The 27,183-nt window shown below is 49.3% G+C and overlaps 2 protein-coding genes across 6 annotated transcripts in view; one reads left to right on the top strand and one right to left on the bottom strand.

Moving 5' to 3' along the window:
• LOC135974150 (maestro heat-like repeat-containing protein family member 7) overlaps positions 1-27,183 on the top strand; it is a 105,750-nt gene that overhangs the window by 12,357 nt on the left and 66,210 nt on the right. For 4 of the 5 annotated variants that reach the window (XM_065560901.1, XM_065560902.1, XM_065560899.1 and 1 more), the window contains one exon: positions 13,161-13,229. In XM_065560901.1, the coding sequence (XP_065416973.1) occupies positions 13,161-13,229 (69 nt within the window). Of the gene's footprint in view, positions 1-13,160; positions 13,230-17,922; positions 18,094-27,183 lie in introns of those variants that run through there. The other variant, XM_065560903.1, reaches the window with a different exon arrangement.
• Positions 20,913-22,944, bottom strand: LOC135974155 (myb/SANT-like DNA-binding domain-containing protein 2). The gene is made up of 2 exons (XM_065560946.1): positions 22,229-22,944; positions 20,913-21,234 (listed from the first exon to the last, which is right to left on the bottom strand). Exons 1-2 carry the CDS (start codon positions 22,803-22,805, stop codon positions 21,059-21,061), a joined length of 753 nt encoding a protein of 250 aa, XP_065417018.1. The 5' UTR covers positions 22,806-22,944; the 3' UTR covers positions 20,913-21,058.

The following is a 27,183-nucleotide window of genomic DNA, read 5'->3' as shown; positions in this document are numbered from 1 at the left end:
AGAACTTCGGGCTCACCAGGACCTCCTACGTAGGGTGGCCCGTAATATGGACCTGCAGGCGGAGGATATAGTGGAGGTGCAGGACCCCATTGTAAATATCCTCGCGGCGGATGCCCCATCAAGAGTGGCGTTACCCCTAATCCGCACGATCCAGGCGAATGCAAATACGATATGGCAAACTCCTGCCTCTATCCCACCCACAGCGAGAGGGGTGGAAAGAAAGTACTTTGTCCCCTCCAAAGACTACGAGTACTTGTATACCCACCCCCAGCCGTGTTCACTGGTGGTGGCATCAGTGAATGCAAGGGAGCGTCACGGTCAACAGGCCGCAGCGCCCAAATCGAAGGAGGCTAAGCGCCTCGATTTGTTTGGCCGTAAAGTTTATTCAGCCGGAGGGCTGCAACTTAGAGCGGCTAACCAGCAGGCGCTCCTGAGCCGCTACAACTTCAACTCCTGGAACTCTATGGGGAAGTTCAAGGAATTGGTTCCCCAAGAGTCCAGGGAGGAGTTTGGGGCCTTGGTAGAGGAGGGTAAGAAGGTGGCTCGGACCTCCTTACAGGCCTCCTTGGACATAGCGGACTCGGCTGCGAGAACCCTGGCTTCGGGCATCGCTATGCGAAGGACCTCCTGGCTCCAAGTTTCGGGTTTGCCCCCGGAATTGCAACAAACCCTGCAGGATTTGCCCTTCGAAGGACAGGGGTTGTTCTCGGAGAAGACGGACTCTCGCCTGCAGAGCCTCAAGGACTCCAGGACAATCATGCGCTCCCTGGGGATGCATGTTGCGGGCCCTCAGCGCAGGCCATTTAGGCCTCAGCCTCAGCGCTTCTACCCCCCCCCCCCCACCTCGTCAGAGACAGGACTCGGCCCGGAGGCGTGGGCGAGGTGGTAGACGAAGGTGGACCGGCCCTCAACCCGGTCAGAACCAAGGGCCACCAAGGCCACCCGCAGGCCCCAGGCAGAACTTTTGAAGGTGCGGTCGAGGACGGCGCCCCAGTCATCCCCCAGGATCCAGCCCCCTCCTTTCGGGATCGCCTCTCCCACTTCCACCGTGTTTGGTCCCTTATAACTTCGGACCGTTGGGTCCTTCGCACGGTGGAGAGGGGATACGCTATCCAGTTTTCTTCAATCCCCCCCTCCGACCCCCCTTCCCTGTCCCTCTTCAGGGACCCTTCTCACGAGCAACTTCTTATACAGGAGGTTTCCACGCTCCTTGCTATGGGGGCCATAGAGGAGGTTCCAGCAGAGTTAAGGGGCAGGGGATTTTATTCCCGTTACTTCCTGATCCCCAAGTCCAAAGGAGGTCTGCGACCCATCTTGGACTTGCGCGGACTCAACAAATTCGTAGTAAAGTTGAAGTTCCGCATGGTCTCTTTGGGGGCCATTATCCCTTCCCTCGATCCTGGAGACTGGTTCGCCGCCCTCGACATGAAAGACGCATACTTTCATATCGCAATTTACCCGCCTCATAGACGCTTCCTGCGATTCGTGGTAAGCAAGGTGCACTACCAATTTGCAGTCCTTCCCTTCAGCCTATCCTCGGCCCCAAGAGTGTTCACGAAATGTATGGCTGTCGTGGCAGCGTACCTTCGTCGGCAAGGGATACAGGTGTTCCCGTACCTAGACGACTGGCTGGTACGCGGTCGCACCAAAGAGCAAGTTCGAGCTCACGTCCACATAATAGTGCACACATTCAACGAGTTGGGCATCCTACTCAACAAGGACAAATCCACTCTAGAACCTACCCAGAGAATAGAATTCATCGGCGCAGTCCTAGACTCCAGACGTGCACAAGCCATCCTGCCAGACAACCGCTTTTGCACCATCACGAGCCTCATTCAAGGGCTCAAGGCCTTCCCAACTACCACGGTGAGGTCGTGCCTTACCCTGCTGGGTCACATGGCTTCCTGCACGTACGTAACCAGGCATGCCAGACTTCGGCTTCGCCCACTCCAAACCTGGGTGTCGTCGATATACCGCCCACATCGGGACAGCCTGAACATGGTGGTCACGGTCCCGAACTCGGTCCTGACCTCCCTCACCTGGTGGCTAGATCACAATGTGGTTTGCGAGGGGATGCCGTTTCACGCCCCACAACCCTCTCTGCACCTGGTCACAGACGCTTCATCGCTGGGTTGGGGCGCCCATCTCAACGAACACCATACCCAGGGCCTGTGGACTGCATCCCAGCTAGCCCTGCACATCAATGTTCGGGAACTGATGGCGGTGCGCCTGGCGTGCCAGGCATTTCTCAATCTCCTACGTGGCCGCTGTGTGTTAGTTCTCATCGACAACACCACGGCCATGTTTTACATCAACAAGCAAGGAGGAGCACGTTCGTCAATTCTATGCCAAGAGGCCATTCGCCTGTGGGACTTCTGCATCGCCCACTCAATCCATCTCACGGCATCGTTCCTCCCTGGAGTCCAGAACACTTTAGCGGACCGACTCAGCAGGTCTTTCCAGACGCACGAGTGGTCTATCCGTCCGGACATCATACATTCCGTCTTCCAGAAGTGGGGGTTTCCCCAGGTAGACCTGTTTGCATCTCGAGACAACAGGAAGTGCCACGTGTTCTGCTCCCTGCAAGGTCGAGCTCCAGGCTCCCTCTCGGATGCGTTTCTCCTTCCCTGGAAAGACCACCTGTTTTATGCCTTCCCTCCGTTTCCTCTGGTCCACAAGGTACTGCTCAAATTGCGCAGAGACCAGGCACAGGTAATTCTGGTCGCTCCAGCGTGGCCGAGACAACATTGGTACACCACACTGTTGGAACTCTCGGTTCAGACACCGATCCCGCTTCCATTATGTCCGGATCTCATCTCTCAGGACCACGGCCGGCTGCGTCACCCCGACCTGCAATCGCTCCACCTCACGGCGTGGTTGCTCCATGGTTCACCCAGGCAGAGCAACAATGCTCGCACTCTGTCCAACAGATTCTGCTGAGCAGTAGGAAGCCCTCAACACGGACCACATACTTGGCCAAGTGGAAGCGGTTCTCCTGTTGGTGCGAACAACGAGCCACGTCCCCGTTACAGGCACCTATTCCTCTCATATTGGAATATCTCCTCTCCCTAAAACAGCAGGGGTTGGCGATATCTTCAATTAGAGTTCACCTGGCCGCTATATCAGCCTTTCACCCAGGGGAACTCGCGTCCTCGGTATTCTCTAACCCGATGGTCGTTAGATTCCTCAAGGGCTTAGACCGGATGTACCCACAACAACGTCAACCCGTTCCGACGTGGGACCTCAACCTGGTTCTCTCCAAGCTCACAGGTCCTCCATTCGAGCCACTGGCCACCTGTTCACTTTTGTACCTATCCTGGAAGACAGCCTTCCTCGTAGCCATCACCTCAGCAAGGCGCGTTTCTGAACTCAGGGCGCTTACATCCGAGCCCCCTTACACAGTTTTCCATAAGGATAAAGTGCAGCTTCGTCCACATCCTGCCTTTCTCCCTAAGGTGGTTTCTCCTTTTCATATCAACCAGGATATATTTCTCCCGGTCTTTCATCCTAAACCGCATGCTACTCGCCAGGATCAACGTTTGCATTCTCTGGACGTACGCAGGGCCCTGGCTTTCTATATTGACCGCACAAGGCACTTTAGAAAGACGACGCAACTCTTCGTTGCAGTGGCCGACCGAATGAAAGGCTCACCGGTCTCCTCACAACGCCTATCCTCCTGGATTACGTCTTGCATCCGGACTTGCTATGACCTGGCAGGTGTCTCAGCACCGCACCTCACCGCTCACTCCACGAGGGCCCAAGCTTCCTCGACTGCTTTCCTGGCGCAAGTTCCGATCCAGGACATTTGTAGAGCGGCGGTTTGGTCATCAGTCCACACGTTTACAGCTCACTATGCACTAGTGCAGCAGTCCAGGGACGATGCTGCCTTCGGATCAGCGGTTTTGCACACAGCAATGTCTCACTCCGACCCCACCACCTAAGTTGGGCTTGGGAGTCACCTAATGGAATGGATATGAGCAAGCACTCGAAGAAGAAAAGACGGTTACTCACCGTTGTAACTGTTGTTCTTCGAGATGTGTTGCTCATATCCATTCCAAACCCGCCCCCCTTCCCCACTGTCGGAGTAGCCGGCAAGAAGGAACTGAGGGGGCGCCGGGTCGGCTGGGGTATATATTCAGCGCCATGAAGGCGCCACTCTAGGGGGCTCCACAGCCGACCCGCCGGGTGTTGCTAGGGTAGAAAATTCTCCGACGATCGTGCACGCGGCGCGCGCACACACCCAATGGAATGGATATGAGCAACACATCTCGAAGAACAACAGTTACAACGGTGAGTAACCGTCTTTTTTCTTTCTTTCCCCACCCACCCAGAAAGGCCACTTCATTGAAACATGTGCCATGAGGATTGGAAATATGGTAGGATTTCTTTGGTGAAATTACAAAATAATATACATAGGTGACTTCATGTCATTGCAATATAATTTTAATTGCATACAGATATATGCATATAAATTGAACACAGCATTATAGCCTTCCAGGAGCACTGAATGTTAAAGTGACTAAAAACAGAGAGAAAAGGATAGTGAAAGAGAAGAATGGAAAGTAGACCCCAATCCTTGGCTGGAGTAAATCAGCATAGCACCAGTGATGTCATAAGGTTCACATACAATGGATGGGCCATAGTCTACACGGTGATGCCAGCACAGCTTCATTGACTTCAGAGGAGTTGCACTGATACTACTGACAACACAATTTAGATAGTCTGCATAATAAGAAAATTTCAGACTCTTAAAATTATTAGGGAGAAATAATACACAAAAATCAGTCTGTGTAAAACTGTTTACTAACCTACTGTATGCTAGCCAAATGTTTAGGCCATGTGAATTTTTGTAACCTACTGAGTCATCTCCAGTTTCTGACACACATTGGTTTGTAGGTTTGGCGGTGCAATTCAGGCCAAGATTGAGATTGTGGCAATGTAGGGCCTTACTGTGGCATAACCCTGGAGGGCAACAAAAACTTATCTGCAGAGGAACCCAGAGGTGCCCATTGTATCCACAACATTGGACAATGCTGAGTGGAAAGAGGGCATAGTCAGGATGATCAGAAAATACACCAATTCAGTGCATCCCCTTGCAGACTCTATTGGTGAAGCTCCTATGTAAACCTTGGCAGAAACTAAACTTGCCTTCCCATGCCATAACCCTTGAGGGAAGTTGGCAGGAGAAACAATGCCTGCTCTTTCCCCATGATGAATTTTCCCTTTGCGCTGGGTAGATGAATCTAGCCCATTGTGTCTATGCAATATAGAGAATACAGGTTGGTAAGATTGATATTGTCATTATGTATGACCCATAGCAGTATGAAACAAAGTACATACAGTTTATGCTACTTTATGTATTCTTAAACGTACACAATGTTTTATGAGAAGTTTGAAAATGCATTAGACAGATTAAACACTGAGTTTTTGGTACATTATCCTTTTGTATGCAAAGCCCATAAGTGAGCATGGGTTTTCTGAATTCAGTGCTCAGATGAATGTGTGTATTATCAGGAGCAACAGATACATGAAAACAGACAAGGAAAAGTTCTCCTATGATTGACTGTACACACATACATTCCACTGGAAGTGTATGAGAGTTTTACTGGCCGAACCAGCAAGCGGCGCATGGGCCCCCATTTTCCTCATGTGCTGAGCCTCTAAAAGGGCATGGTCGGCAGCTCCCTCTCAGTTCCTCCTTACTACCCGTGATGAGATTTGGACCTCACCCTCACCCTTGAGCTTCAGATAGTCAGCCTTTGAAAATAAGAAACAGTTCTTTTATATAACTGTAGTTTAGTTCAGTGTAGTTAGTAAATTAGGTTAACTGGGATTTACTATATAGAAATCCCCAGGTTTTAAACAGTGTGCCACATGCAAGGCTGTGATCCTTGTTAGTTGCCTAATCTTCTTACGCAAGGGACATGTGAAGGACAAATGTCCTATTAGTTCCTCAGTCCTGACAAGAATAAAGAAACAAAGGGATTTGTGCCTTAAAGTGCATTTTCTGATGAAGGCAATGCGTCTTTCCTCAGAGACTGACCCTGATCAGCAGTGGTCAGAGAGTTTTTCCTGAAGAGTGCCCCTCCCACTGCCTCAGTCACTAAGCTGAAATCATGTTCCTGTTCTGCAGCCTCCTTGAAGCACTCAAAACTATTTTCGTCATCACAGACCGATATACCTTAGATATCTCATTCTTGGACTATCAAAAAGGCTCTGAAAAAGTCCTCCGGTGCTAAGTTGATGTCTGGTCGCAAGCACCAGCACCATCGGAGGTGGCATTGTGGACCCCAGATTCAGCGGGTCTGTGAAAACCAGTGCCTGCACTTCTACTAGAGAGAGATTTGACTCTGGAACTGTTGGGTCCAGCATCTTTGATGTCAGTAGCTGAGCATTTACCTCTGCAATCAGTGACATTGATGCCATGGGCTTTTTCGTGGCAAAAGATGTTTTGTCTCTCCTCTTCCAGGCTCTTCCTTGTTGTATTGTCTGGTCCTGATCTCAATGGCCTCCACTACATCAGCACTATGAGCACTACTAATCACTAGGGCTCCGTCTTTGCAGGGCCATCCCTACCCATACGCAAACTACGCAGCTGTGTAGGGCACCAGGAAATTTGGGGCACCAATTTCCTGGTGCCCTATGCAGCTGCGCGCTGCGTCCAGCTCCAGTGGCCAGTAGGGTTACCATATTAAAGGTTTTTAAAAAGAGGATACTCCATGGGGCCCGGGCCCTGCCCCGCCCCAACTCCGCCCCTTCCCCAAAGTCCCCTCCCCAACTCTGCCCCCTCCCCTGAGCGCCCCGCATTCCCCCTCCTCCTCCCTTCCAGCCACGTGAAAAGGGCTGCCCGAGCGCTACCGGCTTTACGGTTTGCGGGCAGCCCCCAGACCTCCAGACCCTGCGCCCTGGGCCAGGCGCTTCCCCAGTGCAGCCGGAGCCTGGGAGGGGGCGCAGCAGGTCTGGAGGTCTGGGGGCTGCCCGGCAAACCGTGAAGCCAGTAGCGCTGGGGCAGCTCTGCTCTTTAGCTGCACAGCTGAGGTGTCTGGGGGGAGCAGCAGCCACCGCCGCAGCGGGGAATCCGCCTGCAGCTCGCAGCCTGCCGGAGCCACTCAGGTAAGCAGGGGACTGAGACAGGGATGCCGGCATTTTCCCGGACATGTTCGGCTTTTTGGCAATTTCCCCCTGATGGGGATTTGAGCACCAAAAAGCCGGACATGTCCGGGAAAATCTGGATGTATGGTAACCCTAGCGGCTAGCCCAATTCCCCGGATGGCTGAGCTGGCCTCTCGTGGGCTGCACACAGCAAGGCCCAGGAAAGCTGCCGCCATCCCTGCCCCACCCCTTCCCCTCAGCCCCCGCCCCTGCTCCACCCCCCCACCTCTTCCCGCTCCTGCTCCGCCCCTTCCCCCCCAAACCTCATCCCCTGAGCTATGTGTCCCGGGGTACTGCAGCAGGGGTTGGGGTTGGGCCCGCCCTGCACTCAGTGGGCGGTGGGAAGTGGAGCGACCCGGCCCCAGCCCGCTAGTAAGAGACGGAGGCCTGGGACACCCCCCAACCCCTGCAGAGGCCTGGGATGCCCCGCCCCGGAGGCCCAGGGGCTGCGTAGGACACCACAATCTCTAGGGATGGCCCTGCGTGTTTGTCACAGAGCTCACAGATTCCGTGACTTCTGCAGCGGCTGACCCCAGGCGGCCCTGCAGCCAGCCGCACCACCCACTGCTGGAGTGGCCCCGCACCGGCTGCTGCTCTGGTGGCTCTGAGCAGCTGGCCCCTGGGACCGCCCGAGCAGCAGTCGATGCGTCTGCCCCTGGGGACTGCCTGAGCAGCGGTGCTGGGGGCAGTTGGAGCAGCAGCTGGCCTCCCGGGCTTTCCCCCCACAGCAGCGACCGGCCCCCTGGGGCTCTCCCCCTAAGATTCAATCAGGGGTATTGATGGCGTAAGTCATGGATAGGTCATGGGCCATGATTTTTTGTTTCTTGCCCATGACTTTTACTAAAAATACCCATGATTAAATTGTAGCCTTAATAATCACCACAGCACTAGCAGTTCCATCTTCTTCATAGATGCAGCCTGCTTCCTCTCCATCGACACCATCAGCAGTAACTCAACTGTCTGCACTGTGTCCTCCCTGTTTGCTTCAACCAACACCGCCAGATACATCATCAACTTTGGTACTTTTGGGACAGCACTGTATGTCAGTCACCCATGCAGAGACCTCCATCAACACATACTGGGATTGCTCTGCCATTCATTGAGGGGAGTAATATTGCCTCATCTTCAGACACTGACCATGATAGTCCCACGTATCTGTCAAGGTCTTTCAAGTCATCATACAGATCATGTTCTAGGGATACATGAACCCTATTAGAACTGTATTATAAAGACTCCCCATTATGATGCCCACCACAATGGCAGTACAAAGACTGGGCTGTCCTCCATGGTCCCCCTGGGCCTCTTAGACCAGTGGCTCTCAACCTTTCCAGTCTACTGTGCCCCTTTCAGGAGTCTGATTTGTTTTGTGTACTCCCAAGTTTCACTTGACTTAAAAACTAATTGCTTACCAAATCAGACACAAAAATACAAAAGTGTCACAGCACACTATTACTGAAAAAAAATTGCTTACTTTCTCATATGTACCATATAATTATAAAATAAATCAACTGGAAAATAAATATTGTACTTTCAGTGTATAGTATATAGAGCAGTACAAACAAGTCATTGTCTGTATGAAATTTTAGTTTGTAGTGACTTTGCTAGTGCTTTTTATGTAGCCTGTTGTAAAAGTAGGCAAATATTTAGATGAGTTGATGTACCCCCTGGAAGACCTCTGCATACCCCCATGGATACATGTACCCCTGGTTGAGAACCACTGTCTTAAACTGCTCCAAGAGCATCTAGGTCTCTGTTGGCTACACAGTGCAGGAGAAAGTCGCCTGCTCAAGCACTTACAGCAACAAGAAAAGATCCTCCTCCTAACCTGAAACCCTCTCTTTTTTGGAGCCCACAGAGGAAGAGGATGCTAGAGAGAAACCTCTGGATAGTCCCCCTCAATATTTCTTTCTCTTCCCCAGATGAGGCCATCACCCCAGAGTCAACATCGCCTCCTCTTGAAGACTGTAAAATTTTTCAAGGTCTCAGTAGGAGGGTGTCCACTTCTCTGGGAATACAGGTGGATCTTGTGCAAGACAATCCACACAAACTATTGGATATCTTACAAACTTCCACTCTGGGAACGATTGCCCTTCCCATTAATGAAGTCTTGCTGGATTCCACAAAGACCCTTTGGGAGACACTGGTTCTCTACCCAACCCACTGCCAAATGAGTGTACAGATGGTATCAGGTTCCCCAGCAAGAATTTGAATTTTTTTTTACCCACATTGCTTCTTTCGTGACTCTTTAGTGGTCACAGTGGTACACAAGCATTCAAGGCGGTCTTACTCTCTGGCTACCCTGAAGGATAAGGAGTAAGAGACTGAACTTGTACAGTAGAAAGGTTTATGCCACTGCAAGACTTCAAATGAGGGTGTCAAATGACCAGGGCTGTCCCTACCCATATGCAAAGTATGCAGCTGTGTGCTGCTGCAGGCCCTGCTCCACCCCTTCCCCATGGCCCCCGCCCATGCTCCACCCCAGCCCTGCCTCTTCCCACCCCTACTCTGCCCCCACTGCACCCCTTCCCCAAAGCCCCCACCCCTGCCCCGCCTCTTCCTGCCCCTGCTCCACCCCAACCCCGCTCCCACTCCCCTGAGGACTGCAATAGAGAGCGGGCCTGCATTCACTGGCATCGGTAAGTGGAGTGACCTGGCCCCAGCCTGCTCTGCTCCCCTGGTTCCCAGCCGCGCTGCCAGTGAGTGCTGGGGGGCAGTTCTCCCCTGCCCCCCAAGCCTGGGAGCCAGGGGAGCGGAGCGGGTTGGGCCCGGGTCGCTCAACTTACCGCCGCCCCGTGAGTGTGGGGTCGGGTCTGCCCTGTACTCACCAGGCGGCAGGAAGTGGAGCGACCCAGCCCCAACCTGCTCCGCTCCGCTGGCTCATGCTGGGGGGTGGTTTCCCCCCTGCCCCCCAAGCCACCTCTCCTCCCCCCCGCAGAGGCCTGGGGCCAGCTGCTCCCCTCCCCACCCGCAGAGGCCTGGTGCCCCCCACAGCGTCCCCATGGGGGGGGTCTGCATAGGGCACAAAAATGGCTAGGGCCGGCCCTGCAAATGACCTGGCATTGTCCAAATGCACCTTTATTAACTAGTCAGCAATTTCAAAATTTGTGAACAACTGCTCAAAAAATACGAGATCACTTTTCGAAGTTAGTCTTTGAGAGTCATCTCACAACACAGATATCTCTCCAGGTGATTATCGACATGTCAGATACCACGTCATGTTCAGTGGCTTCAGCCATCTCAATGAGATGCTCTTCTTGATTGCAGACCTCTGGCATCCCAAAAGATCTACAAAATACAATAGAAGATCTGCTGTTTGAAGGTGCTAAACTGTTTTCTCAGATGACCAGTGACACCATGTGCATGTTGAAAGATTCTCATGTGGTCCATTTGCTGGGTTTCTATATCCCAGTAACAAAAAGGAAGCTGTTTAAGCCCCAAATGCGGGACAGATCTTACTACCAGAAGAAACCTGAATGTAGAGAAATCAATATTACAACCAACACAGCGAATAGGTTTCATAGGGGCAGATCTCTATGCCACAACTGCCATGGCTTACCTCCCAATGATGAACTGGTTCCGGTCCATAGTCTTTCTGTGTGAAAATCTCAAGTCTAACCCAAGGACAACAGTGCACTTGTGTCTACAACTGTTGGGACACATGGCTTTGTGCACATACATGACTCAGCATGTCAGACTGCACCTCAGATGTCTGCAGGCCTGGCTTCACTCAGTATATCATCCAAGCAGACATTCACTGGGCACACTGCACGAGCGGATCAGTCCCTGAATTGGTCGTTAGACCCTTAGAATGTATGCAGGGGTTTCCTTTCCTACCACCAGAACAAACTGTGACTTTGGTAACAGATGCATCCACTGGGGTTGGAGGGCCCACCTGGGTCAGCTTTCAGACTCCAGTACTTTGGATGCCTCAGGAACTTTTGTTCCATGTAAATGTGCTGGAACTTTAAGCTATTTGTTGGGCCTGTGAGATGATAATTACTACTGTCAGGGAGCAGGTGGTTCAAGTTCTCAGCAGCAACACCACTGCTATGTTTTATCTGAGCAAGCAGGGAAGTGCGAGGTCATCTCAGCTGTGCCAAGAAGCAGTCCACTTGTGAAACTTCTGTATAAAGAACAATAGCTTGCTAAAGGCTTTTCACCTTCCAGGGTGAAGAACATTATTCCTTCAGCAGAAACGTCAGAGACATCATGAGCGGTCAATAGGGAGGGATATTCTCCAGTAAATCTTCTGTTAGAGGGGTTGTGCAGTAATAGACCTCTTTGGAACCAATCTGAACAGCAACTGCAAGAGCTTCTGCTCCAGGGCAGGTCACAGCCCAGATTCCGTGACAGATGTCTTTCTTCTTCCCTGGTCGAACCATCTACTGTATGCATTCCCTCCAGTATCTCTGATTCTGAGGGTGATCAGGAAATGAAAAATAGCCAAGGCAAACTTAATTCTTGTAGCACCTGCCTGCCTGACCTGGCCAAGATAGTACTGGTATACAGATCTATATCAGCTCCCCATTCGTGCACCTATATCTCTTCCTCTGGTCGAGGATCTCTTATCTCAAAACCAAGGCAAGTCACTATGCCCCAATTTACAGTCTCTTCACCTATTGGCATGGAAGATCTTATTTGAGCAGTGAGGAAAGTCTGCTCCTGTGACGTCCAAACCATTCTAGTGAACAGCAGAAAGGATTCCACCAACACCACATGTGCAGCAAAATGGAAAAGGTTTTAAATCTGGGAAGAATGTTATCAGCTATCTGCTGATAGAATAGAGATGAGACTCCTACTGCATTGTAAATCCTCTGGTCTCGCTATCAGTTCAGTGAGAGTCCATTTGACGGTCGTTTATGCAGTACACCCAGCAGTGGATGGATTTTCCATCTTTTTTGCATCACTTGGTATCCATAAGTTACCCATATCCTTAAGTTTATGCCCAAAGTGATATTACCATTCCACCTCAACCAGACTAACATCTTTCAGTGTTCTTTCCAAAGCCTCATTCTTCCAAGGCTGAAGAGAAGCTTCATACCTTGGATGTTCGGAGTGCTCTGGCATTTTATTTGGACTTTCAGATCCTCTCCCAGGATGTTTGTAGCCTACATTGAGAGCATTAAAGGACCACCTGTTATAGGTCTGCGTATTTCACATTGGATGTCAGATTGTATTAAATGTTGCTATGATCTGGCAAAGGTCTCTCCGCCACTGAGAATAACAGCCTACTCTACTAGGGTTCATTCCACTTCATCAGCCTTCTTGAGCAACATTGCTATAGTAGACATTTGTAAAGCAGCAATGTGGTCATTTATACATCCCTTCTCCATATACAGTACTACACTATTACTCAAGCTTCCTGAGAGGATGCCAACTTTGGCAAGTCATTATTGCAGTCTTCTTGAAGTAGTCTGAAGTCCTACCACTTGTAAATAAACTGCTGGTGAGTCACCTACAGTGGAATATATATTTGCACAATCACTCAAAGGAGAAAAAAAATGTACTTACCTGTACACTAACTGTTTGTTCTTTGAGATGTATTGTGCATATGTACATTCCGTGACCCTCCCACCTTCCCTGCAGCTTTGAGTTTAGTTTACCAGCTGTGCGAAGGAACAGAGAGGGAGATGGTGACCACGTCTCTTTATACCCTCAGCTTGGTACACAAGGATAGCAGGGGTGCACGTACTACCCAATGGTATGACGAGTAAAAGTCTCTGACTCAAGTACATTAGGTGCATGTACACCTACAGTGGAATGTACACGTACAACACATCTTGAGGAACAACAGTTACTGTATAGGAAAGTAACTGTGGAGATTTTTTTTATCCCTAATAGGAATTGCCTATTAAATAAGTAACATGTTAATAAAAAGGGTATGTCATGTATTTTTCCCTTTGCTTACCATACTTGTACTTGTTTACCGTGGAACTTGTTTGTAAATGTATTTGCTGTAAGAGTTAATTACTTGTTACGTTTAAAAGAGAAAAATGTTACATTTTCAGGTTTTCTGCACAGCAGAAGTGGAGTTTATGTTCTGCTATGGAAGTTTCGGATATGGCTACTCGCACCAGGTTTGGACCTTTTTTTTGATCTGTTATAATTTTGGACTAGAGCTATTCCATTCCAAAGTTCAGACATTTATAACTTCCATAAAAATTTGTATTTGGGGATGATATTTTCCAAGCTTGGATTAATCCTTATGAGGAATCCTTTTGTAAAGATGGAACAAAATTCATTGATATGGTATTTGAGTGAGATGAAGATGAAAAAAAGTTGTATGCTTAAAACTATATTATATATATATATATATATGGTGTTCATCTAGCTAGCAAATAAATTATAACAGTATAACTTGAGTTTTGTACTTTTGATACACTTTCACTGGGTGTATAGACCCCGTGCTGGCATGAGGTCTAAGGGTTAATGCAGCAACTACCAGCCAGTGCTGACTGGCACATCCTCGTAGCAACTAGGAGAATAAAAGAGCTGAGAAACAGAGGGACAGAGTGGCTGCCAGAGCAGCAAGCAGACTAGAGAAGGAAAGTCCTGCCAGCAAACTGGTGAGAAGCTACCCAGGGACAACTCTGTAGAGAAAGGATGACTGGAACCACAGGCTGAAGTAGCCCACAGTAGCAAAAGAGGTAGGAAGGAGCTCAGGGTACAGAAGGAGGAATTGTTGAGGACTGATTCTGGCATTGGGTTCCACTACTAATCCCTCAACAGAGACTTAAGAACCAAAAGGGGTTTGCAGGCCCCCTGAGGACCAACACTAGCTAGCCCCCCGCCAAGTATAAGGGGAAACATGTACATCACAGAAGGACTGAAATTAACACCCTTCATAGTCCAGAATAGGACCGCCACAGAGACTCGGGCAAGAAGAGCTGACTCACAGTCCTGCTGGACCGAGCAAACTCTGTGCAATGTTGCGTCTGACCAAAAGGGGCACTGATACAGTAGCACACCAGCCCATATGTGGTACCAAAAGTGGGGTTTCACTGTGTCTGAGCCCCCAGTAAGGCCTAAGATGGAGGAAGCACTCAGATTGCTAGCCCAGCAGTGGGCTGCTGCCTTGATTCAGCAAGCAATGGCTCAGGAGCAACAACAGACGCAGACCTTGACGCTACACTTGTTACAGGCTCAGCAGTGGCAAAATGACCTGCAAACAATCTCTCACTGACAACAGCAGGAGGCCTGCCACCCAGGCTACGGCTCAACAGCAGAGCTAACAAAGGTTGGATATGTAGCCATCCAGCAACAGCAGTTGGGTAAATGTATGGAGGCAACACTTAGGATAGCACCACCCGCACTGGCTAGAGCTACGGCATAGTTGGTGAGTTGGTCCAGCAGTCCTGTGCTGTCCAAGATGGGACCTGAGGATGACCTGGAGGCCTTTTAGGAGCTCTTCGAACACCTCACCACCTGCACCCACTGGGACCCTGAGACCTGGATCATCCACCTAGCTTCTGTTTTGACCAGGGAAACACAGGCCCTCAACCAACAATCCGTCCTTGACTACCCAATGGTAAAGGCAGCCATATTTGACTGGCTGCAATTAAGTGAAGAGACTTGCTGCTATTTCAGAGAGCAGAGATGTAGCACATTCATGCAGCCGCAGGCACTGGCAAAGAAATTCAAAGGTATCAGCTGGAAGTGGATGAGACCTGAGGCTAGAACAGGGGTCGGCAACCTACGGCACGCGTGCCAAACATGGCACGCAAGCTGATTCTGAGTGGCACGCAGCTCCCCTGACACAGTCCCGGCCTCCAGCCCCACTTAGCTCCCCCGCCCCCCGCTTTCCCCTGTCGGGGCAGGAGGCAGAAACTTGGTTCTGTGGCAGCCAAGCTTCCCCCCGCTTCCGCTTCTTCCTCCAGTGTGGTGCTTTCCTGCCCCGCCTACTCTCAGTCCCTGGCCAATCAGCTGATGGCCCTAGCGAGGGGGATGGGGAAGAGTGGCAGCGTGCACACCGCTCCGTAGAGGACGCAGAGAGAGGTAGGGACGGAGCCTGGGGGAAAGGGGTGGAACAGGGCATATCCCTTCCAGCCCCCTGCCGTGAGCCGCTCAGGGCAGGGGGCTGGGAGCACCCCCACGAGCCGAGCACCCCAGCCTTCTGCCCTGCACCCCCCCCACACCCCAACACACACCCAGCCTTCTGCCCTGCACCCCCTACACCCCCCAGACCTCTGCCCTGAACCCCCCACCCCAACACACACCCAGTCCTCTGCCCTGCACCCCCACAGCCCCATCCCTCTGCCCTGAACCCCCCCACCCCAACACACACCCAGCCTTCTCCCCTGCACCCCATACCCCCAGCCTTCTGCCCTGCACCCCCTACACCCCCCAGCCCTCTGCCCTGAACCCCCCACCCCAACACACCCCCATCCCTCTGCCCTGCACCCCCCACACCCCAACACTCCCCTAGCCTTCTGCCCTGCACCCCCCACAACCCCCAGCTCTCTGACCTGACCCTTGAACCCCCCACACACCCAGCCTTCTGCCCTGCATCCCCCCTGCCCTCTGCCCTGATCTCTGAACTCCCCTCCACACACATCCCAGCCTTCTGCCCTGAACCCCTCCCCCAGCCCTCTGCCCTGACCCATGAAACACCCCCACCCACCCCCCAGGTCTGGGGTCCTGGCCGCAGGCCCTGATCAGCCCATTGCTGGCCTAGGTGAACAGAACCCCAGGCTGGCAGCGAGCTGAGCAGGCTGGTGGCGTAAGATCAGCATTTTAATTTAATTTTAAATGATGCTTCTTAAACATTTTGAAAACCTTGTTTACTTTACATACAATAGTTTAGTTATATAATATAGACTTATAGAAAGAGACCTTCTAAAAACATTAAAATGTATTACCGGCACGCAAAACCTTAAATTAGAGTGAATAAATGAAGACTCGGCACACCACTTCTGAAAGGTTGCCGACCCCTGGGCTAGAATGAGCAAGCAGATAGGTGAACTGGTCATCCTCAAACAGTTTCTCTGGGTCTTCTCCACAGCTGTGCAAGGGTGTGTGCAGAGGTACTAACCAGAGACTCTGGAAGAAGTGGTGAGGCTAGCAGGGAACTATTTGGAGGGTAATACCCCACAAACCTGACCCAGCAGGCCAGAGCCTGCCTCCTCCTGTTGGACTAGGGATGCCCTTAAGGAGGTGGGGGGATGGCTGTTCTGAGACCAGGGCTGGACTCACCCTTGACAGTGCGGACTCTGAAGATCGCACCAGACCAAGACCCCGACTATCCTACTGTGACATTCTGTACTTTGTGGGAACATCCTACACCCCCATGTTCATCCTTATAATATGATTGTGTGGTATCCAATGCAAAGTTTGTCATGTTGGATGTCTTCGGAAGGCTCATGATGCACTGAGCATTGTCGTTACAGTGATGTTATAGTAAAGTTATAGGTTATAATTTCATGTATATAGTTATGAGGCTGAAAATGTATCCTCATGGCTTAAAGCAAGCCCAGGCAAAAACTCTCCAAGAGTGGAGCAGCAGTTCACACCTCATCAGGGCATGTATGGGACAAACCCAGCCCAGCCTCACAGGAACAAAGGACACTGGCCTGCGCAGCAACAAACGGATCTGTTGGACTCTCGAGTGAGTCACCCACCTTCTTTTGGTCAGTTTGGGACTGCGATGAGGTAGTGCTCACCTGACTCTGAAATGAGCGAAGCCAAGAGGGAAGAAAGGACATGATAAAAGGGGGAGATGTTTGCCATGCTCTTCCTCTCTCTTCTACCTATACCTACAGACACCACACCAAGCGACTGAAGTGCTGATCAAAGGGGAGAGCCTGGCTGGAGAGCAACCAGCCAGCCTGTGGTGAGAAGCATCTAAGTTTGTAAGGGCATTGAAAGTGTTAAGATCAGTTTAGAATGCGTTTTGCTTTTATTTCATTTGACCACATCTGACTTATGTTTTGACATATAATCACTTTAAATCTATCTTTATAGTTAATAAATCTGTTTATTCTACCTGAAGCAGTGCGTTTGGTTTGAAGCGTGTCAGAGACTCCCCTTGGGATAACAAGCCTGGTGCATATCAATTTCTTTGTTAAACTGATGAACTCCTATAAGCTTGCAGTGTCCAGAGGGCATAACTGGATACTGCAAAATGGAGGTTCCTAGGGTTGTATCTGGGACCGGAGATATTGACTAGTGTCATTCAGTTGCACAATCCAAGCAGTGGCTTACATGCCAGAGGCTGTACGAGAACAGCCCAGGAGTGGGTGTTCTCACAGCAGAGCAGGGTAAGGCTGGCTCCCAAAGTCAAGGTTTGGAGTGACCTAGCAGATCACCAGTCCAGATAACACCAGAGAGGAATGTCACACCCACCATTACAGGATTCACTAGTGAGGATGATCTGTTTCCAGTGTGAACAAGTTCATATCAAGAAAGATTGCCCAACCATAGAGTCTAGTTATGAGGCAGGCTTCTCTTTACCCAGCCTCAACCAAATGCTAGGCGGTTTGAAATTGACAACCATAATGAATGTTGACAAGCTAGAGTTATAAGCCCCAATGGACTCAGGTTGTGAAGAAACCCTAGTGAGAGAAGATCTGCTGAGGAAAGCTGAAGTCCACTCAGAAGGCACAGTATCCTTAATTTGTTGCCATGGGTACATGAGGAACTACTCCTGTACTAAAGTCCATCTAACAGAGGTGGACAGTCTGGCCACCTCATGGTAGGCTTAGCATGTATTACCCAATCCTGTTGGGATGGGATTGTCTTCACTTTCAGACACTATTACAGATGCTCTTGAGAAGCTGAATGGAGATGGCTGGTGAAATAGAACAGACTCTGGGCGACCTCTTTCCCTTCAAGGACAAGGACTTTTTCCTACCCCAATGAAGGCCTGGCGGACCAGGAATGAGAAACGCACTGCCAGATGTGAGGGACGTGACCTATGCAAAAGAGACCAGCGTTGTTGTCTGGGTGAGTCAGACGACTCCCACTGGAATGGGTATTCCTAGAGTTCCAAACCTGGAACGAGACTTAGTGGATGTGGGGAAGCTGTAGGGATCACCTGACCTGCAAGTCAAACAGCAGAGGGAAGATTCCTTCAGGAGAGTCTATGAAGAAGGCATAGCTCTTATAGATGGGGAAGTGGTGACACCTGAATTAGCCACTCACTTGCCTTGTTTTGAGTTATGAGGAGACTTACTCTGTCGTCTAGCACAGGGTACGCTTGACGGTGAACTGTACATCCAACTCTTTGTATCCCACATATTCAGGCAGGAAATACTCAAGTTGGCCCATCAGGTACCAATGGTGAGCCACCTGGGCCAGGAGAAAACTCTCGGCTGTCTATTACCCTGTTTCTTTTGGCCCAGAATCCATATGAAGATAAGAGAGTGTTGTGCCTCCTGTCCTGATCGCCAACCGGAAATCCCCAAACAAGTGTGACATTGGTTCCCCTTCTATTGGTGGAAGGCCCATTCAAGCGGGTAGAAGTACATGTCATCATCACTTGTAGAGAAGAGTACTGCCAGTTATTAATACATACTGGCTGGCATTGACTATGTCACCTGCTAACCAGAACCAGTTCCTCTACAAAGTGCTATAGCTCTGGTAATAGCAACAGAGCTGTTAAAAATAGTTGTGAGAGTACATAAGAACATAAGTGTGACGTTGCACTCTATTTGATTTTATGAAAGTATGCTGATGAGTGTGAATATAATGTAACTAAAATATGCTTCATGCAAAAGGTCTCTTGTAAGGTATCATTACAAAGCTTTTAATTTACTGAGTGTGGTCATCCTATTTGTATAAATGTATAACTCTTGTATCTGAAACTAGAAATATGAAATATAACTCTGAGGGCCTATTGTAATTATGCAAAGTGTGGGCCATTAATGGTGGTTTGGAATGTTGATGGCTCCCATTAACCAGGACAATTGACTGTAGCTGGCTCTGTTTTACTTCTAAGTCATCCTGTATACCTGTGTGCTGGCAAGTGGGTAAGGAACTCTTACAGTGACATGTGATCATGTCACCTGAACTGGAATCCATCTTTAACCTGGTGTTTTTCCATTGAGAAGGAGGGGTGGGAACCTAGAGGGACAAAGGATTCCCGCCTTATGCAAAAGATATATAAGTGGGTGGAACAGAACAAATGGGGTGGCCATCATGAGAAATCCCCTAGCTACCACCTGAGCTGGAACAAGGGCTGTACCAGGGGAAAGGATTGTGCCCAGATTAGGAAGACGTCCAGTCTGTGAAAGATGCTTATTGAAACATCTCTGAGGGTGAGATTTTATCTGTATTCAGTTTTATTACTGTACTAGGCTTAGACTTGCATGTTTTATTTTATTTTGCTGGTAATTCACTTTGTTCTGTCTGTTACTACTTGGAACCACTTAAATCCTACTTTCTGTATTTAATAAAATCACTTTTTACTTATTAATTAACCCAGAGCATGTATTAATACCTGGGGAGGCAAACAGCTGTGCATATCTCCCTATCAGTGTTATAGAGGGCGAACAATTTGAGTTTACCCTGTATAAGCTTTATACAGGATAAAATGGATTTATTTGGGGTTTGGACCCCACTGGGAGTTGGCCATCTGAGTGTTAAAGACAGGAACACTTCTTAACCTGCTTTCAATTAAGCCTACAGCTATTAGGGGATGTGGTTCAGACCTGGGTCTGGGTTTGCAGCAGGCTAGTGGGTCTGGCTCAAATCAGGCAGGCCACTGAAGCTTTCAGTTAAGTCTGCAGCTTTGGGGCACGTGGTTCAGACCCTGGGTCTGTGTTGGAGAAGACTGGCGTATCTGGCTCAACAAGACAGGGTGCTGGAGTCCCAAGCTGGCAGGGAAAGCAGGGGCAGAAGTAGTCTTGGCACATCAGTTGGCAGCCCCAAGGGGGTTTCTGTGATCCAACTCGTCACAATAAGAATGGCCATACTGGGTCAGACCAAAGGTCCATCTAGCTCAGTATCCTGTCTTATGACAGTGGCCAATGCCAAGTGCTTCAGAGGGAATGAACAGAACAGGTAATCGTCAAGTGATCCATTCCCTTTCGTCCATTCCCGACTTCTGGCAAACAGAAGTTACGGACACCATCCCTGTCCATCCTGGCTTATAGCCACTGATGGACCTATCCTCCATGAATTTAGCTAGTTCTTTTTTGAACCTGTTATAATCTTGGCCTTCACAACATCCTCTGGCAAAGAGTTCCACAGGTTGACTGTGTGTTGTGTGAAGAAATACTTCCTTTTATTTATCAGAGGGGTAGCCGTGTTAGTCTGGATCTGTAAAAAGCAACAAAGATCTGTAACTGCCCTCCCCCGCCACAAAATCACAGAGCAACCCACCCCCACCACAGAACATGAAAACCACCTCCCAGACTGACCAGGGTAACTAGTGACTGCACTGTGTATGTGCCCTGCTGCTGGACCTGCCCCCGCCTATGTACCCTGCTAAAGGTGACTGTCCTGTCCAATTACCAACCCCCTTCCCCCCCTTCAGACAGACTCTCCTCCAAAAGAACATGATGGAAACAGTAATTAACAGAAACGTATTTTTTATTAGCAACTACACATGAAACTGGGGGGTGAAACTTGGACGGGGGCTTGTGTGAGGCGGGAAGGAAAGGACTTGTCAAATTTTGGGGAATGAGAGCCTTCTACTACTAGAGCAGTCTGCAGGGGTGGAGTGAGAGTTTGCACGGACTCTGCCGCCCCTCCTTCTTTGGACTTTGGGTGAGGGGGGTATGGGACTTGGTGGCGGGGGAGGGCGGTTACAGATAGACTGCAGCGGGGCTCTGTCCTCCTGCCTCCGTTCCTGCAGAACATCCACAAGGCGCCGGAGCGTGTCCGTTTGCTCCCTCATTAGTCCAAGCAGCGTTTGAGTCGCCTGCTGGTCTTCCTGCTGCCACCTCTCCTCCCGTTCCATGTGTGATCAGTGCATTTGGGACAAGTTCTCCCTCCACTGGGTCTGCTGTGCTGCCTGGGCTCGGGAGCAGCCCATAAGTTTCGAGAACATGTCCTCCCGTGTCCTCTTCTTCCTACGCCTAATCTGCGCTAGCCTCTGGGAGTGTGATGCCAGGCTAGGTTGTGAGACAGTCGCAGATGTGGCTGTGGGAATGGGGAAAGGGGAGTAAATTCCTCAGAAAGATAAATGTAGTTGTGAACAAAGAACATAGTCTTTCTCTGTGAACAAGACCATGCACAGCACCTATCACATGCGCACTCAGGACAAGGTAGAATTCTCGGCCTTCGCATTCAATGCCTGGGGTCTTGCACTGCAGATCTGAGAAGCGGGGCAGGACACCGGAATTTGTGTAGCAGGCAGACATGGTAAGCCATAGACTTGTGGCTGCTTAAAACTTTAATAGTAGCACTGGCCTCCTTTCACATTGAAAGCAATGCCAGTCCCTGCTGCCAGCAATCCGGCAAGCAGGAACTCTGCCCCTGTCCCACCCCCTCGCGGCTGTCCCAGGGAAAGATCCCTGTATGCTGCCCCTCTCCCGCCTCCACCGCGTGGCTGCAAACCGGCGGTTACAGTTCTGTAAAGGAACGGGCAAGCAGTCCCAATACTAACATTCCCCTACCTAATTCAAAGCAGGTCACCATGAGCGACATCACCCTGATGAGGATCTCAGACACTGATAAAGAAAGAATGCTTCGGGAAAGCCTCCAAAGACCAGGGCCGTATGCCGCCATGCTCTGCAGGGCAATGATCCCGGAGTACTTGATTGTCTCCTGGCACGGAAACGTTTCATACCACGGAGGACCCAATAAGGCCGCTCTCCCCAGGAACCTGATGCAAAGGCTTTCCAATTACCTCCAGGAGAGCTTCCTTGAGATGTCCCAGGAGGATTTCTGCTCTATCGCCGGACATATAGACCACATTTTACTGTAGCTGCACTGGCAGGGACTAAACAGTAGAGCGGCTTGGGCAGAACAATCATGCTAAACCGGACATTGTTAGATTTTTTTTCAATAGTTGCACTGCCCAGGACTGAAACGTTAAGCGCCTAGGGCAAACTAATCATGAGAAACCCATTGTTGTTATTCTTAATATTCCTGTTCTGTTAAAAATAAATGTTTAGATGTTTAAAACACTTACTGGCTGATCCTTCCCCAGATTCTGTGTCCGGGTTAACGGCTGGGGACGGTTGGTAGGGGATCTCTGTAAGGGTGATGAAGAGATCCTGGCTGTCGGGGAAATCAGCGTTGTAAGCGCTGTCGACTGCCTCATCCTCCTCATCTCCTTCCTCATCTTCCCCATCCGCTAACATGTCCGAGGAACCAGCCGTGGACAATATCCCATCCTCAGAGTCCACGGTCAGTGGTGGGGTAGCGGTGGCGGCCGCACCTAGGATGGAATGCAGTGCCTCGTAGAAACGGGATGTCTGGGGATGGGATCCGGAGCGTCCGTTTGCCTCTTTGGTCTTCTGGTAGCCTTGTCTCAGCTCCTTGATTTTCACGCGGCACTGCGTTGCATCCCGGCTGTATCCTCTCTCTGCCATGGCTTTAGAGATCTTCTCATAGATCTTTGCATTCCGTCTTTTGGAGCGCAGCTCGGAAAGTACGGACTCATCGCCCCACACAGCGATCAGATCCAAGACTTCCCGATCAGTCCATGCTGGGGCCCTCTTTCTATTCTGAGATTGCACGGCCATCTCTGCTGGAGAGCTCTGCATCGTTGCCAGTGCTGCTGAGCTCGCCACGATGTCCAAACAGGAAATGAGATTCAAACTGGCCAGACAGGAAAAGGAATTCAAATTTTCCCGGGGCTTTTCCTGTGTGGCTGGTCAGAGCATCTGAGCTCGGACTGCTGTCCAGAGCGTCAACAGAGTGGTGCACTGTGGGATAGCTCCCGGAGCTATTAGCGTCGATTTCCATCCACATCTAGCCTAATTCGACATGGCCATGTCGAATTTAGCGCTACTCCCCTCGTTGGGGAGGAGTACAGAAGTCGAATTTAAGAGACCTCTATGTCGAACTAAATAGCTTCGCAGTGTGGACGGGTGCAGGGTTAATTTGATGTAACGGCGCTAACTTCGACATAAACGCCTAGTGTAGACCAGGCCTTATATGGAAGCTGTTCCATGCCCCTAATCATTTTTGTTGCCCTTTCCTGAACCTTTTCCAATTCCAATACATCTTTTTTGAGATGGGGTGACCACATCTGCAGGCAGCATTCAGGTGTGGGTGTACCATGGATTTATATAGAGGCAATATGATATTCTCTGTTTTATTATCTATCCTTTTCTTAATGATTCCCAACATTCTGTTAGGTTTTTTGACTGCCGCTGCACATTGAGTGGATGTTTTCAGAGAACTATTCACAATGACTGCAAGATCTCTTTCTTGAGTGGTGACAGCTAATTTAGACTCCATCATTTTATATGTATAGTTGGGATTCTATTTTCCAATGTGCATTACTTTGCATTTATCAACATTGAATTTCATCTGCTATTTTTAGAGGGGTAGCCGTGTTAGTCTGGATATGTAAAAAGCAACAGAGTCCTGTGGCACCTTTAAGACTAACAGATGTATTGGAGCATAAGCTTTTGTGGGTGCATGCATCCGACGAAGTGGGCATTCACCCACGAAAGCTTATGCTCCAATACATCTGTCCGTCTTAAAGGTGCCACAGGACTCTGTTGCATCTGCTATTTTGTTGCCCACTCACCCAGATTTGTGAGATCCCTTTGTAACGCTTCGCAGTCTGCTTTGGACTTAAGATAGTTAAGTAGTTTTGTATCATCTGCAAATTTTGCCACCTCACTATTTACCCCTTTTTCCAGATCATTTATGAATATTTTGAATAGTATTGGTCCCAGTATAGACCCATGAAGGACACTATTTACCTCTCTCCATTCTGAAAACTGACCATTTATTCCTACCCTTTGTTTCCTATCTTTTAACCAGTTACTGATCCATGAGAGGACTTTCCCTCTTATCCCATGACAGCTTACTTGGCTTAAGAGCTTTTGGTGAGGGACCTTGTCAAAGGCTTTCTGAAAATCTAAGTACACTGTATCCACAGGATCACCCTTGTCCACATGCTTGTTGACCCCCTCAAAGAATTCTAGTAGATTGATGAGTCATGATTTCCCTTTACAAAAACCATGTTGACTCTTCCCCAACAAATCATGTTCATCTATGTGTCTGATAATTCTGTTCTTTACTATAGTTTCAACCAGTTTTCCCGGTACTGAAGTTAGGCTTACGGCCTATAATTGGCAGCATAAGCGCTGACTCTGTGAGTGCCCCAGGGCACACTTGGGGGAAGGGGCGGAACGGGGCAGGAAGAGGTGGGGGTGGGCGGAGGCAAGGCGGGGGTGGGAAGAGGCAGGTCAGTGGTGGGAGCCTGGGGGAAGAGGGTGGGGTGGGGCCTAGGACTAAGCGGGGGTTGAGCACCCCTGGGGAAAGTTGGAAGCCGGCACCTGTGATTGCTGGGATCACCTCTGGAGCTTTTTTTAAAAAATTGGCATCACATTAGCTATCCTCCAGTCATCTGGTACAGAAGCTGATTTAAATGATAGGTTACATACCACCGTTAGTAGTTCTGCAATTTCACATTTGAGTTCCTTCAGAATTCTTGGGTGAATACCATCTGGTCCTGGTGACTTATTACTGTTTAGTTTATCAATTTGTTCCAAAACCTCCTGTAATGACACCTCAGTCTGGGACAGTTCCTCAGATTTGTCACCTAAAAAGAATGGCTCAGGTCTGGCAATCTCCCTCAGATCCTCAGCCATGAAGACTGATGCAAAGAATTCATTTCGTTTCTCCACAATATCCTTATCATCCTTGAGTGCATCTTGATCATCCAGTGGCCCCACTGGTTGTTTAGCAGGCTTCCTGCTTCTGATGTACTTAAAATAAAGTTTGCTGTTACTTCTTGAGTCTTTGGCTAGCTGTTCTTCAAATTCCTTTTTTGCTTTCTAATTATATTTTTACACTTCATTTGCCAGTTTATTATGCCCCTTTCTATATTCCTCATTAGGATTTAACTTCCATTTTTTAAAAGGATGCCTTTTTGCCTCTCACAGCTTCTCTTACTTTGTTGTTGAGCCACGGTGGCACTTTTTTGGTTCTCCTACTACGTTTTTAAATTTGGGGTATACTTTTAAGTTGAGCCTCTATTATGGTGTCTTTAAAAAATTTCCATGCAGCTTGCAGAGATTTCACTTTTGGCCCTGTACCTTTGAATTTCTGTTTAACCAACTTCCTCATTTTTGTATAGTTCCCCTTTCTTAAATTAAAAGCTACCATGTTGGGCTGCTGTGGTGTTTTCCCCACCACATATATAATTTAATTATATTATGGTCACTATTACCAAGTGGTTCGACTATATTCCCCTCTTGCACTAGATCCTTGCTCTACTTAGGACTAAATCAAGAATTGCCTCTCCCGTTGTGGGTTCCAGGACTAGCTGCTCCAAGAAGCAGTAATTTAAAGTGTCAAGAAACTTTGTCTCTGCATCCCGTCCTGAGGTGTCATGTATCCAGTCAATATGGGGATAGTTGAAATCCCCCATTATTATTGAGTTTTTTATTTTTATAGCCTCTAATCTCCCTGGGCATTTCACAGTCACTATCACTATCCTTGTCAGGTGGTTGGTAGTATATCCCTACTGCTATATTCTTATTATTCAAGCATGGAATTATTGTCCATAGAGATTCTATGGTACAGTTTGGTTCATTTAAGATTTTTACTTCATTTGACTCTTCCCTTTCTTTCACATATAGTGCCACTTCCCCACCAGCACGACCTGTTCTGTCCTTCTGATATATTTTGTACCGTGGTATTACTGTGTCTCACTGATTGTCCTCATTCCATCAAGTTTCTGTTAGTTACTCTCCTGTGGAAAACCGTACAGTAACTCCTCGCTTAACGTTGTAGTTATGTTCCTGAAAAATGCTGCTTTAAGTGAAACAATGTTAAGCAAATCCAATTTCCCCATAAGAATTAATGTGGGGTGGGGGTAGGTTCCAGGGAAATTTTTTTCACTATACAAGACTATATTTTGTGTACATACACACACACACACACACAGTATAAGTTTTAAACAAACAATTTAATAGTGTACACAGCAATGATGATTGTGAAGCTTGGTTGAGGTGGTGGAGTCAGAGGGTGGACGAGGGTGGGATATTTCCCAGGGAATGCCTTACTGCTAAATGATGAACTAGCACCCAGCTGAGCCCTCAAGGGTTAACACATTGTTAATGTAGCCTCACATTCTACAAGGCAGCATGAAGGGAGGGAGGGGAGACAGCATGGCAGAGAGAGACAGTGACATACACCTTGTGTGTGAGAGAGAGAGATGCACATTGCTCCTTTAAGTACGCTGACCCCACTCTAAGTGCATTGCCATTTTAAGTAGATCAGCAAGCTGCTGCCAGCAAGCTCCCTCCGTCCTGAGCCCTGTCCTATCCCCCCCTGCTCTATGGAGATGGGGTAAGCGGGGGGGCAGGAGCAGGGGGACACCCTGACATTAGCACCCTTCTTCTCCCCCACTTCCCCCTGCACAGCAAGCAGGAGCTCCCAGGAGCAGCTCCAAGGCAGAGGGAAGGAGCAGCACATGGCAGTGAGGGGAGGGACAGCTGAACTGCCCAGCAATTGATAGCCTGCTGGGCGGTTGCCGCTCAGGAAATTTAGGGGAGTGGAGAGCTGATGTGGGGGCTGCCGGCCCATCCTGGTTCCAAGCCCCCACCAGCTAGCTGCAACGGGCTTCTTTTCCTGCAAGCAGTGGACAAAGCAGGCAGCTGCCAAACAACGTTATAAAGGAGCATCGCGCAACTTTAAACAAGCATGTTCTCTAATTGATCAGCAATGAAACAACGTTAACCGGGACGACTTTAAGTGAGGAGTTACTGTACATAATAATTGAAAAGGAGTGCCTTGCAGTGAAGTGGGCTATTGAGACACTAAGATACCATCTACAAGGCAACCACTTTAAGCTGGTGACTGACCACACCCCACTAAAATGATTGCACTACATGAAAGAAATAAACACAAGAGTAATGAAGTGTTACCTTGGCCCACAATCCTCCTCCTCCTCAG

The sequence above is a fragment of the Chrysemys picta genome, chromosome 11 (assembly GCF_011386835.1).
Source record: "Chrysemys picta bellii isolate R12L10 chromosome 11, ASM1138683v2, whole genome shotgun sequence".
NCBI classification, from domain to species: domain Eukaryota; kingdom Metazoa; phylum Chordata; order Testudines; family Emydidae; genus Chrysemys; species Chrysemys picta.
The sequence above is the reverse complement of the archived record's forward strand: the minus strand, read 5'-3'. Positions and strand labels throughout refer to the sequence as shown.